The 14240-nt window shown below is 49.6% G+C and overlaps 1 protein-coding gene across 1 annotated transcript in view; it reads right to left on the bottom strand.

Annotated features, from left to right (window-relative positions):
- Positions 1–2353: 2353 nt before the first annotated feature.
- The window catches only part of LOC147577929 (uncharacterized), a 68743-nt gene continuing 56856 nt past the window's right edge, over positions 2354–14240 (bottom strand). Inside the window, exon 3 of the mRNA XM_086715167.1 lies at positions 2354–2882. Coding sequence (XP_086571293.1) covers positions 2440–2882 — 443 coding nt within the window. The 3' untranslated portion in view covers positions 2354–2439. The remainder of the gene's footprint in view (positions 2883–14240) is intronic.

Genomic DNA, 14240 nt, shown 5'->3' with positions numbered 1-14240 from the left:
TTTGCCTTCTGAGTACGGTGGGAGAGGGCTGCTCCCCTCCCTCCTCCCAGGACAGCCAGCCAAGAGGTGCACCAACAGCTTTCCCCAGCCCCGCCCTCCCAGCGTGCAGGAGGAGAAGCCAGGGTTTGTACCCTTTTTAAAGCACGGAGTCTTTGTCTTCAAAGAGCACAACTGGCCATTTCAACCTGGGGTCCATGGTGACAAGTGCAGCTCAATAGAATGAGTTTCTGCTGTTTGAGAAGGTTCCATGGGCTTCACCAGACTGCTGAAGAAGTCCATGGCATTTGAAGAAAACAAACAAACAAACAAACAAAAAGTTAAGAAGTCTGTTCCAGAATCCAGACAAGGCCACTTTTAGCCATGAAGGTGCTGTGTGGAGAGATCATTCTGGCCTGGGTGCGTCTCCCACCCCTGGAGAAGCCCCCCCCCCATCCCAACCTTTGAAGAAACTACTTAAGGAAAGATGGGTAAGATCGAGACCCACTCCCAAGTCTGACCTTCCCATCGTGTTTTTTCTGTGCTCTGAGGTGACTCTACCACCAGACTCCCAGACTCCTGGATCTGAGCAGACACTGACGGCACTACTGAGGGCTAAGCACGTTCGAGAGGGGCTGGCAAAGAGGGACTGAACCCAATCCCGGCTTCCAGAAGTTCCCACCAGGTAAGGTAGGCGCACTGCAGCCACGCCCTGCTGCCTGCCCTTCCCTAGCACACCAAAGGCTTCCTACTTGCTCAGCTCTGCCAATGGTGCTCCCTGAGCCTGAGTGCCTGTCCCATGCCCTTCTAATAGCTAACACTCCCTCAGCCTTCCAGTGCCCGGTGGGACTACCCACCTTAGGCGGAGTGCCCTCTTCCCATGGAGAGACCCAGCTGAGTGTGAGTCTCCAAGAAGGACCACCTTGGCCTTGGATGCTCTTGTAGCTGTGGTGCATGGATATAAAAGAGAATGCCAGGGAGGGCAGCCCTGACCTCTGGCTGGCCCACAAGGACCATGCTGACTCTCAGGCTGGGTCAAGAATCAGCATTTGGGTGCGTCCTCCTGAGCTGGCTGCCCCCAAGCAGGAGGCCCATGGGACAGGTTTCCTCCCAAGGGCCCCCACTGCCTTGCTAAGGCAGTCATTCTGAAGCAACGCCCCTCCAGAGCTGGCAGACAATGACAACCCCTGATTGCCCAAGCCGGTAGATGGCTACGTGACACTCTCCATTATGATGAGCCGTTCATTCATTCAGCAGAAATGTATTGAGTGCCCATTACTTGCCAGGTATTATTTGGATGGTGGAAACAAAGGCAAAAATCCCTGTGCTCAAAGAGCTTACATTCTCTTGGGAAGACAAATAACATAGAAAATAAATAAGTAAAAAGTATAATACGGTATTGCTGAGTGTGTTAAGAGCCATAGATAACACTAAGTCAGAAAGAACAGGGTGTTCCTCCCAGAGAAGGTAGCTTTTTGTTCTGTTTCGTTTACTTAAGTAATCTCTACACCCAAGGTGGAGCTCGAACTCACAACCCTAGGACCAAGAGTCATATGATCTTCCGGCTGAGCCAGCCAGGCGCCCCAGAGAAGGTAACGTTTGAATACAGACCTGAAGGGGATGACAGGGAGCCATGAGGAGATCCGGGGGAAGAGCATTCTGGCAGAGGACACAGCGCACACAAAGGCATTCCTGAGGCAGGAATGTGGCCGGTACATTTGGGGAACCAGGTGGGTAGTGTGGTTGGAGGGAAGTGAAAGGGGGGAAATAGCGACAATGGCAGGTGGGGAGATTGAGCACGTGGCACCCTGAGGCTGCTGTGATGACCTCGGCTTAACACCACGTTGAGACGGGCCACAGTGAAGTTTCTGAGCAGACGAGTGACGTGCTGTGACTTGAATGTTAACAGGATCGCTGTGTCGCAGCATAGGGAATAGACGGCTCGGGAGAGGGGACGGATGGAGGTGCTCAGCCATGACAGTGCAGGTGGAGGGAGGTGGTTGAGTTTGGGGTGTGTTCTTGAAGGGGAAAGACTACGTGCCAGGCGTCGCTTCTGGTCCTGGCGTTATCTTCCGTCATCCTCGCGACCACCCTGTGAAGCAGGTCCTTGATCCCCATTGTAGAAAAGGACAGAAAAGGAAACTGAGGTTCAGAAAGGTCACACAGCCAGTGAGTCAACCCAGGCTTCTCCAAGCCTGAAGCCCGAGTTCTTCACACTCTGCTCCGGCGCCTGCCTGGGCAGGATTCCAACAAGGAGGATATCTAGCCACAGACTCCCAGAAATGGGGAACTAAGTCAGGACACTTACCCGCTGAGAAATGTCCCTAAAATGCCATCTTAACCATGCTTTCTCTTTCCATTAAAGCTCAAATGATACTTATTGGTCTTAAGTGCTTTTATTTTCACTTACACAGTTTCCAACTTTTAATCAATCTTTTTTATTTTAAATTCCATCCAAAACCATCAGTGAAGGGAGAAGACTGTAAGGGGAGGGGAGCCATCGGATGATTGCAAGATATGAGCTGAGGCACTGGAATCATCCATCACGCTCGTGTTCCAGCACGGCTGTGGGCCAGGCCGTGGGCCAGGGAGCCTGGGGCAGACGGGGAAGGCAGCCCCAGTCCCTGGGGGAGCAGCCCGCACAGGAGGGGAACCGTATCCAGGCGAGGCTGCCTGGGAATGACCCAAGGAACTGAGCAGGGAGGTCCAACCGGGGAAGGCTAGAATCCAAACACAGCCAGGAGGAGAGGAGTCCCAAGTCCAATCCCAGAAAAGGTCCAGCGATGCCAGAGGGACCGTCGACAGGCAAACAGTTGAGCTGGAGCACTCATGCTCCAAAGCCCAAGCCGGCAGATCTTCCGGCAGGTGGTGGGGCCGCCCTTTTGCAGGTGGGAAGTCCGGGAGTGCTGCCGCAAAGGGAAGGAGAAAAAGTCATGAGTTGTCGCTCTCACTGCTGCTGGGGCCGATGATTAATATGCAGCGGGGCGGGGGGGAGGGGGGGCGGGCAACAACTTCCATTTTAAAAAGCCCGACGCCTGTGTGGCTCTGGGGCTGAGCCCACATGGGAGATGGACATAGGGAGCCCCTCTCTAGAGGCCGAAGTGGGCTTCTAAGACTCATCTGTCACCTCCACAGCAGCCTGGGCCAGCCAGGTCCCTTCGAGTGAATTGCAAGGAAAGGAAGGAGGAGAGGAGAGAAAAATGGAGAGGACAAAAGGGAGCTATGGCAGTCACAGAGAAGAGTCCATCCTGCTCACCTTGATACAGCCATGCCTGCATTCGGAAGTAGATACCAACACCCTCCTAGGGAGACGTGCACACCCAGAAATGGACCAGCACATGGGCACAGCCACAGAGGCACTCGCGAGTGCAGGTACAGGGCGGGTTTACAGACACTGACACAGAGAGGCACAGGGCACTAGACAGGACACACACGCTGAACAGCGATACCCATGGATACTGACGGAGGTGGGCACGCGTGCACCAATACGGACGCACCAGTGTGCACACGCCTGTACGGATACTGAAAGATACATACAAATGGACACCCACACATTCGGGTAGAAACGTACAGACAGACACACACGGATGCTGACGTGTACATGCAAGAAGCTCACCTGGACACAGAGGTGCAGGCCAGGCACGCACACACAGGTACACGCGGACACACGGACACACCTTGATGCACAGATGTGCACAACTACATAGATCACGCCTATTCTTACACTGCTAGGTGATGCATCTATGCCCATTTATAAGAACACACGCGCGGCGCCTGGGTGGCTCAGTCGGTGGAGCAGCTGACTTCAGCTCAGGTCACGATCTCGCAGTTCATGAGTTCGAGCCCCACGTCGGGCTCTGTGCTGACGGCTCAGAGCCTGGAGCCTGCTTCGGATTCTGTGTCTCCCTCTCTCTCTGCCCCTTCCCACTCACGCTCTGTCTCTGTCTCTCTCTCCCTCTTTCTCTCTCAAAAATAAATACACATTAAAAGACTTATAAGAACACACGTTCGCAGATGTATCCCGAGACGCATGCACACGCACAAAGGCACGTTCAAGGCCGTGCTCGGGCACTGCCAACAGCCAGGACACGCACACAGCTGGGCCCTGTGCGGCACTCAGGCCCCGGCTCTCAGCACCCCCAAGCCGGCCCCCTTCAAGCCAGGTGCTCTCCTGACCTTCTCCTGCCAGCCGCCCAGCTCTGGCTGGCTCCCTGGTCCTTGGGCCCTCCCACCATCTCTCGTCCGCCCACTGGCCCTGGGCCAGGCCCTGGGCTCCAGGATGGCAATTGCCCCATTCTCCCAGGTGCCGACTCAGCCAAACTTCACACCCAGAAGTGGAGCCAGGCCAGCGGGGCTTGTTGCAGCCTGCTTGGGGCATCAGCGCAGGGGAGGCAGGAGGGAGCCAAGATCCTGTGGTGGCAGAGAGAAGAGCAGCCCCAGCCGCCCGTGCGGGCCTGCCTGGTAAGGCTGCTGGCTTCCTCTTCTCCGAGTCATCCACCCTCCGCAGGCCTTGGGCTCCCCGCCTCTGTAATGGGACAGCACGCCCGTCCCACTGAAGTGTCAATTAAGTGTCCACATCACCTCCCGGATGAAAGAAAGCGTTTGCCTCCTCACAATAGCTCTGAGACCCAGGCTGTATTGTGCCTGGGTTAGACCAGGTAGCGGAGCTCCGGAAGGGGACGTCACTTACTCAAGGGAGCAGACAGGACCGGAACCCGGGTGCCTGCTCCGAACTCCACAGCTTTCCTGGGCGGTAAATATGTAGCACGTGACTGCCAGAGCCCAATGACTTGCCCATGGCAGACATCATTAATCGATCACAGTCTCTCTCCTGGGGAATCCAGACTTGGCCTTGACATCCTTCTCAACGCACCGCTCCAGGCAGACAATCGTAATTGGCCAGAGTTGGCACCCAGGATGAAACTCACTGCCACGCTGTCGCTACATCTAATTCATCTAATTCAGAGGGTGGATGTGACGATTACATGAAATCAAGGGCAGAATACTTTGGAAGAACACAAGTGATGCGCCTATCAGAGGCATTTTAGTACAGTTTCCAGAGGCTATTGCCATCCAAGTCCCCCCAAAGTCTCACGACACTGGGGTGGAGGTTTAGGGACAAGACAGCCACTGCCGTTGCTCTGTTTCACAGAGGGAGACACTGAGGTCCCGGTGAGTGTGTCCAGGGTCACACAGCTAACACCCAGAGTGGGACTGTGATTCAAGCAACAACCCCTGTTTCAGTGCTCTTTGACCGTCCATGGCCCCAGCCAGACGGGACAGGCCAGAGTGTGTGGGCCTGGGGGAGCCAGGGATGGAGGGGGGCAGGAGAGGCCAGTCTCCTCCCAGCAGAAAGGAATTGACCCTACAACTAATTGGTTCAGAGTGCTTCTTTTGACCCTAATTAGCTATTTGTCATGTCTCCATTTGCATACCAGAAAAGATGCAAATTTGCATATTTGTAAATGAGGCTGAGCCTGGATGTGGGTTCTGGAAGAGCTTGGCGGTTGCTGGCAGGCAGGGAGGCAGCTGGCTCTTGCCACTGAAGCATGGGCCGTGGAACGAGGAGATTTGGAAGACAGCTCCTTGGCTTGGGGCTGCAAGGTGCTCTCAGAGGAGGTCAGACAAGATGGCCCGCTTCGCTCCCTCCCTCGGGGCTAAGTGGATGGGCAGGGAGAATGGGTGAGCCTAACGCTATTTTGATTAGATGAAACAAGGAGGGGGGAATATAAAGTAATTTCAGGACGCTCTGTGCTGGGAAGCCTTCTGTTCCCGTCCTTGGATAGAATCTGTAACACTTGCAAAGTGGGGGGGGGGGGGGGACATCTCCCTCCACCTCGCTAGAGGATGAGGTTTGGGAGAGAATGGAGGTCAGGGGGAATCATTCTCTCCCTCTCTCTCTCTTTCTCTCTCTCTCTCCTCCAGACTCTCATGCACACATACACTTGTACACACATCTTACAGTTCACTAGCACATGCACACATACACACTACACAGACGAGCCTCTGCACCCCCCCCAGGAGCACCTTGACACACAACACCCAGACCCACAACGATACATACGCAACTCTAACTGGAGAGGCGCATTCGCACATGCAGACATTCCCAGACTTCCCGCCACATACACATTCACGCCCTTACACATACAGACACACACTCAAACACTCGAACATAGATGTAGGCATACAGACTCACTTAAGCTGTGTGTAAATATTTACATACACACACACACACACGCGCGCACACACACACACACAAGACATACACGAGAACATCCTTGCTAAGACCAAATTCCCTGGCAAATTCTGGAAATTCTGAGCCCTTTGCCAGAGTTTCTGGTGCCTCTATGGGAAGAGACAAAAGAAAGTAGGTAGCCACCCTTCCCAGGGAAGGAGCAGGTGTATCCCCAGAGAACGGGGACCCCAAGTAGGGACTGGTTCTTCCTCTAGGAAAGAAATGACTAGCAAATGCCCCAGTGCCTTCTGGGGTTTTGTCTAGGGCTTGGAGCAGGGTCTGAGTGGGCCTTGACAAGCGGGAGAGCACAGTAGGGAGACCGAGGGAGCATTCATCTATCGCTGGGGTCTGCCATGCACTGGGCAGGAAGGCACCAGTTTCTCAGACGTCCACGTTGACCTCGGCAGCCAGCACGGAAAGAGGTGGCACAGAGCTGCCGCACCTTCGGGCATGCAGGCACCAAGATGCCAAGTTCAAAGGGAGCCCCGGATCCATAAGGCTTCCCAGGCTGGGGGCTGGACACTGGGACCAGGAAGCCCAGGGTCAGGGACCAAATGCTTCCACTGTTCCCATTCCCGGCATCTCCTCCCCAGTGCCTGCACCCCAAAAGGCAAGCTAAATAGCTCCGTATTTGTAAATTAAATATAGCTGTACTCCAGCTTTCCAAAGAGCTGGGAAGGAGAGAAGGAGAAAGAAAAAGAGAGAGAGGAAGAGAAGAAAAGCTGCCGCCCTCAGGAAAGTCTGGCTGGTACAGATTGCCTGAGTCATGAATATTCATCTGGCGAATGAGGAGAGCGAGAGTCTGCATAACAGCTCCACCCACCCAACTGAAAGAAATGTCACCGCCTTTGCCAATAAAGTGCCAAAGGAAGCCGGTGGAGGCTGCCAGCCAGACGGTGCCAAACTGCTGACTTCCACTCCCAGGCGTGGAGAAAGCACATTGTTTCCGGCCCAAGGAGCCGCCACTCGGGGCTGGGGGAGCAGAGCTGGCGGCTCAGAGAGAACCAGGAAGAAAAGTTACACCCGCCACCCACGGGAAGACTGGCGGGCAGCGCGCCTGGGCCACAGCCTTCCCCAGTGTCCCTCCAAAGAGGGGATCGATCTGACCGTTCAAGGGTGTCCTCTCTGGCCGACCACCGAGGGCCCAGCTCCCAGCTGAGAGAGCTCCAGGCTTCGCACATCCTTGAAGGTGTCTCCCAGACGGTCTTCACGAATCCTGGATGGTTACTAGAGACCAGAGGCTGGGGGGAGGGGGCAAAACAGGTGTTACTTTGGGACCCAGAAGTCCACAGTCGCCGTGGCCCCGTTTTGCCGAAGGGTACCCCCCAAATGCGGGCAACTTCCCTCTCTGGGTCAATCCTATTGCCTCTTCTTCCAGGAGATTTTCTCTAACCACTTTCTCTAAGACAGAGTCTGGTTCTCGGTCCCAGGCACCCACCTTCCCGGGCCTGAAAGCTTGCCTTGATCCGGTTTTGTTCCCGCCTGTGGCTGTTTCCTACCCGCGGGCTGTGGGCTCCGGGGGCAGGGACTGTGGCCTCAGCGTGCCAGCCCAGCACAAGATTCCGAGAAGGCATCTTGAGTAGTTTGTTACACAGGGGCGTCTACGCCCGTCCATTCCTGTCCCCGTGCCTGTACCTGGCCCTGGGTCCTTCCTGTTGCCCTGCACGTGCTGGTCAGGTCCCCAGGAGGTCAGGCATCCTGTCCCAGAAGCTCAGTGGGATCGGGACAGGCACTGAGTGGCCGGCCTCCCGTCCCCAGGTCCCTGCTCCCCATGAAGAGGGCTGAGAGCTTCCAGCGCCCCTCAGCACCCCATCCTCGTGGTGGCGCCCGTCCCGTGGTGTCACAAACCAGCCCGCCTGCCCGCCGGTCTACCACAGCTGGCTCCCTCCAGTAATTACCTAAATGAATGGAAAAAGCAGAACTGGAGAGAGGATGTTCTCTTAGTGCAGAGAAGCAATTAGGGCTGTGGGCGTCTCCAGCTGCTGCTCCTGTTATGTAAAGTTTGGGATGTGTATTTGGGACTTAATGAGGATATTTATGTGTTCACATCTTACCTTCACAGACTGCTCATTTCAAGTATCCCAAGTACTCTTGGGCCGAGTACGAAGCAGTACAAGCCAAGCGACAGGCTCTAAGGGAGGAGTACCACCTTTCAGTAGCCAAAGAGACCCTCTCTCAGGGTTCATGGACCCCCAGAAATCAAGGGTGACACCCACCTGGAGCCTGGCTCTGCTCAAGGCCTCCGGGGACGGAAAGTCCTTTACTGCCTGGGTGGCTCAGTCAGTTAAACATCCGACGTCGGCTCAGGTCGTGATCTCGCGATTTGTGAGTTCAAGCCCCCACGTCGGGCTCCGTGCTGACAGCTCGGAGCCTGGAGCCCGCTTCGGATTCTGTGTCTCCCTCTCCCTGTGCTCCTCCCCTGCTCGCGCTCTGTCTCTCTCTCTTTCTAAAAAATAAGTAAGCATTAAAAAATGTTTTTAATTAAAAAAAATAAAACAAAATATCAGCAATTGTTGCAAAGTTCTTCCTTGAACTGAGCCAAAGTCTGCTTCTTTGCAACATCCCTGAATTGGCCCAAACATTGCCCGTGGCACCACACAGGACATGTCACTGCATCTGTCCGAGGTCAGCCACTGACCTCGCAGAAGGTAAATTTCAATTTTGCAATTGAAAAAGTTTCTGTGGTCAAATAAGTTTGGAAAACTTCTGCATCCGTTTCTTGGCTGCAGGACTTCTCTGAGCCTTTACTGTGCTCACAGGCACCCAGCTGAGGGTGCTGCATTTCATGAAATGTATTTGCTCACAGAAGCCTTTTTTTTTTTTTTTTTTTTTTTTTTTTTGTGGAACAACCTCAAGAAACCAGGGCTCTAAAAGCACATTTTAGGAAACACCGCTTCAGAATGTTAAAAGCAAACACTTAATTCCTTGGCCTGAGCTCCTTCAACATTTCTCCTCCACTGGGCGTGATGCCTGGGTCTCTCCCCATTCTGGACCTTTGCTGTCAGTGAGCTCTGCCATATGCCTGTGTTCCTCCACTGCTCCAGACAAGCTCTGGTCAGGGATGGTCCAGAAGAGCCTTTCCCTCCAGTATCCAGGACCCCATGTTCTCACTGATGCAATCAAAACACCATTGGGAGGATGGCAGCTGAACCCCACTGAGTGTCTTTCCTGAAAGTTCCTCCAGCAAGCCACGACTGAATCTCAGTTCCTTATTCTGCTCTCAGACCCTGCAGTTGGAGCCCACAGGCAGACTCCCCTTAGGCCAGGTGTCCAAACAATGAGTCCCTGCTTTGCCTTCCCTGGATGGCAAAATGGTGAGCCATGATGAGCCCCCAATATCTGTGTACCAGCTAGTAATTTACATGCAGCCGGGCTTTTTCACAGCATCACACAAAGCATGCATCTAGTCACCGCACACTCACAGACAGAGCACTCTAATCACCCTGGGCTCCAGACCCAGAAGTCTTCTGGGGCTGAAGCCACAGCCCACACCTGCACTGGGGGCCTCTGGCTCCACCAGGCCTCTCCCCTGCACCTTCAATCACAGCCTCCATGCCTGCCTTCCCATCATCCTTCAAGTATGTGTTCAAGCCCAGGCATGGAAAAGAGGCTCCTCTCACCGGCCAAGTCCAATAGATTCTGGTGGCTCCCTGGTCTGGCTGTTGGGAAAAAGGTGTTGAAGCTTCCCCAGGTTGCGCAGAATGTCTAGAGATGCCTGCCAGTGTTGGGGAGTGGGCAGGGTGGTGCCCATGCCAGTTAATGCCACCCCCCCAAGCAAGGCTCAGTCCCTTTCCCTCAAAACTACTCCCCCAAGCTACAACCCTCCTTTCTCCCTTAACAAACACCCAACTCCCACACACACCCACACATGGCCCCATTCCCCCACCCAAACCACTCCCTCCAACGTCACCAACAGACTCCTATTTGTCAAGTCCCGTACCCTCTCCCTGGTGTCCGTGCCTTTGCAGCATTAGATATGGTTGACCTTTCTCTGGAAATTCACCCCCGCCCTATGGAATTCCAAGACAAGCTATGCACCCCCCGCCCCCCGTGGTTCCTTGCCTTTCTGACCATTAATGCAGTTTCTTCCATCACATCAATGTGGCCATGTTCCAGGGCCCGATTTCCAGCCTTCTCTTGCTCCTACACCCCCTCCTTCCGAGATCTCATCCACAGCTTGGTCCTTGGGAAAAGCCCTCTGTGCCCCTCAAGTGTGCCCCTAGGATCAGCCTCCTAAGAGCCGTCCTGCTGCCTACAGGCCACAGCAACAAGCCAAAGCTCCGAAATCCCAGCACTTCCTCTCTCCTCCAGAATCAGCTCCCACTCCAGGTTCTCCACGATGCATAATCCTCCCAGGCTCAAGGATCAAATTCTTGGCAGCATCTTGACTCTTTATCTGCATCCATTAAATCACGATGTGCCGAGTCCTCTTATTTAATATTTATCTAATTTCCAAAATAAAAATAGCTTTATTATTTATTCTGATTGAAGAACATGATATATCCTCAGTATAAAAAAAAATTTAAAAAAATCAAACCAATACTTAAAAGTAGGAAAAAGAAAGTAAAAATCACTCAAAATCCTACTACCCAGATATAACCACTCCAGCATTTTGGTGAACAGCCTTCCAGACATATCTCTATGCATATATACACATAGAGATCTATGTATATAATTTATAGACGAGGGATTGTATTATACATACTGTTCTCACTGACACCTGCTTTTCTCTCTCAACAATATGTCATAGACATCTTTCTATGTCAATAAATAGAGCTCTACAAAATTATTTTAATTACTTCATAGTATTCCATTGTATGTATGTATCATACTTTATTTAGCTGGGTCTCTATTGATCCTTTAGAACGTTGTCAAGATTTTACTCTCATAAACAATATTGTGGTAAATATCCATGTACATATCTCTTTGCTTATTCTTTGTAATTATCTCCTTAGGATAAAATCGTACAAAGGAAATTGCTGCAAGAGTACACTATTTCCAATTTTGCCACTCTGTCCTTCTGAAAACGTACAATGTACTTCCCATCAACAGTGTCCCAGCATATCTTCCCACACCCTCACTAGCCCCAGGTTTTAATGTTTGGTCAAATCAACAGATGGCAAAAGACATTCATTTTTAGTGGCATTGTTTAAATTATTAATGAAAGTAAATGAGTATCTTTTCTTCTTTTTTTGTCATTTGTAATTATTTTCTTTGTGAATTGCCTGTTCGTGTCTTTTGCCCATTTTTCTAATGAGATATTTATCTTTTTCTTAATGAATGGTTTAAGAGTTCTTTGCACATTTGAGAATCAGATTAAACAATTATCTATCATATACACTTTCCCTTTTCTCCCTTACTATTTTTTTAATGTTTTTATTTATTTTTGAGACAGAGAGGGACAGAGCATGAGCAGGGGAGGGGCAGAGAGAGAGGGAGACACAGAATCTGAAGCAGGCTCCAGGCTCCAAGCTGTCAGCACAGAGCCTGACACGGGGCTCAAACTCATAGACTGTGAGATCATGACCTGAGCGGAAGTCGGACGCTCAACCGACTGAGCCACCCAGGCGCCCCTCTCCTTTACTATTAATGGTCTTAAACTTTCCATCTTCATATATTCAAATGTATCAATCTTTTCTTTTATGATTCCTGGATATCCCATCATGCTTAGAAGGAACATCACCACGTTAAGATGACCAAAATAGTCATTCATATTTATTCATTCGTATTCATGAAGACTCTGTAGTCTTCATGCCTTGGTCTTATTGGAGAAAGACAGAAAACCAGCTTGTGTTGTAATGGCTGGCCCATGCCAACACCATTTATAAACCAGCCCATATTTTCCCAACTCAACAGAAATGCCATTTTATCGTATACAAAATTCCCTTAAATACTTGGATCCATTTCCAGACCCTCTATTCTATCCTGGTGATCTGCTATTCTTACATAAGAATTTTAATTATTGTCCCTTTAAAAACATTTTAATATCTGAGAGGGTAAGTATTCATCATTTTTCTTTTTCAGAATTTCCCTTAGCTACTCTATTTTTTTTTTTTTTTACTCCTCCAGATTAGCTTTATAATTATTTTTGTCAAATTTTTTAAAAATCCTGTTGCAGTATTAATTGGAGTATCTTCATTTTTGTACACTCCCTTAAGGAGCACGAACAAACTTAAAGCATTAAATCTTTTCACCCAAGAACTAGGGACATGCCATATTTATCCGAGTCTCTTTTCTATCAGGCAAGTTTTCTGGTTTTCTTCCTGTAAATCCCACATGTTTCTAATAAAGTTTATTTCCAGGCATTTTGTGTTACTATTTTCTTCTTGACAGTGCAAATGAGGCCTTTTACTTTACCTTCTAGGTAGTCATTTTATAAATAGAAAAGCTATTTGTTTTTATATGTTGTTTTGTTACTGGCCATTTTACCAAACTTTACTTTTTCCAGTTGTTTTCATGAAACTGTCTTGAATTTTTACAGATAAATAATAATCATATCTGCTAGATATGATTATTGGCTCTCCTTTTCCAATATGTATCTCTTTTTATTTCTTGTCTAATTACAATGCCTAGCACCTTAGGAAAAGTGGGGTTTTTTTTTAAATTTTCTTTATTTTGAGAGAGAGCACAAGCAGGGGAAGAGGAGAGAGAGTGGGGGAGAAAGAATTCCAAGCAGGCTCTGTGCTGTCAGTGTAGAGCCTGATGAGGGGCTCAAACTCATGAATCGCAAGATCATGACTTGAGCTGAAATCAGACGCTTAACCAACTGGCCACCCAGGCACCCCTAGGAAAAGTGGGTTTTTAAAATTTTTTTATTAAGAAAAAAATGTTTTAATGTTTATTTATTTTTGAGAGAGAGAGTGCGAGCAAGAGAGGGGTGAGAGAGAGGAAGACACAGAATCTGAAGCAGGCTCCAGGCTCTGAGCTGTCAGCACAGAGCCTGACTTGGGGCTCCAACCCACAAGTGGGAAGATCATGACCTGAGCCAAAGTCAGATGTCCACCCGACTCAGCCACTCAGGTGCCGCAAAAGTGATTTTTAAAATACTGATAACAACAGCTGCCCTGGTCTAGTTTCTGACTTTAATGAGAACATATCTAAGGGGTCACCAGCCTAATGTCTCCCATGCATCCCTTCCTGTGACCACTATCCTGGTTTGGCTTGTATTCATTTGTCACCTGTGTCATCACAAATGTGAATAAGGTACAGGCTTTGAAGTCAGATGACCTGTATTCGGGTCCTGATTGTCATTTAGTAACTATACGGTCTTGTCAAGTTATTGAAGATTATTGAAACAAAAAGAAAAAGAAAGAAAAGAGAGAGAGAAAGAAAGAAAGAAAGAAAGAAAGAAAGAAAGAAAAAGAAAAGGAGAGAAAAGAAAAGAAAAAAGGAAAGGAAGGGAAAGGAAAAGAAAAGAAAGGGAAAGAAAAGAAAAGAAAAGAAAAGAAAAAAGAAAGGAAAGGAAAGGAAAGGAAAAGAAAAGAAAAAAGAAAAGAGAAAAGAAAAAAGAAAGGAAAGGAAAGGAAAAGAAAAGAAAAGAAAGGAAGGGAAAGGAAAAGAAAAGAAAAGAAAAGAAAAGAAAAGAAAAGAAAAGGAAAGGAAAGGAAAAGAAAAGAAAGGAAAGGAAAGGAAAAGAAAGAAAAGAGAAAAGAAAAAAGGGAAAGGAAAGGAAGGGAAAGGAAAAGAAAAGAAAGGGAAAGAAAAGAAAAGAAGAAAGGAAAGGAAAGGAAAAGAAAAGAAAAGAAAAGAAAAGAAAAGAAAGGAAAGAAAAGAAATGAAAAGAAAAGAAAAAAGAAAGGAAAGGAAAGGAAAAGAAAAGAAAAAAGAAAAAAAAGAAAAGAAGAGAAAAGAAAAGAGGAGTTATTATAAGAACTAAGTGAGATAATCCACACACTGGGTGCAGTATCAGTAAATGATCATGTTCTCAGGTCTTAGCCCCCAACTTCTCCTTCCAGTCCCACCTATATCCTACTCTTAGGTTGACCTTCTCAAATCCCACTCAGCTCACAGCACCCTACCATGCCCTCAC

Source organism: Puma concolor, chromosome C1, assembly GCF_028749965.1.
Source record: "Puma concolor isolate L17-30 chromosome C1, mPumCon1.1.hap2, whole genome shotgun sequence".
NCBI lineage: Eukaryota > Metazoa > Chordata > Mammalia > Carnivora > Felidae > Puma > Puma concolor.
This window is presented reverse-complemented; position numbering and strand designations above follow the sequence as displayed.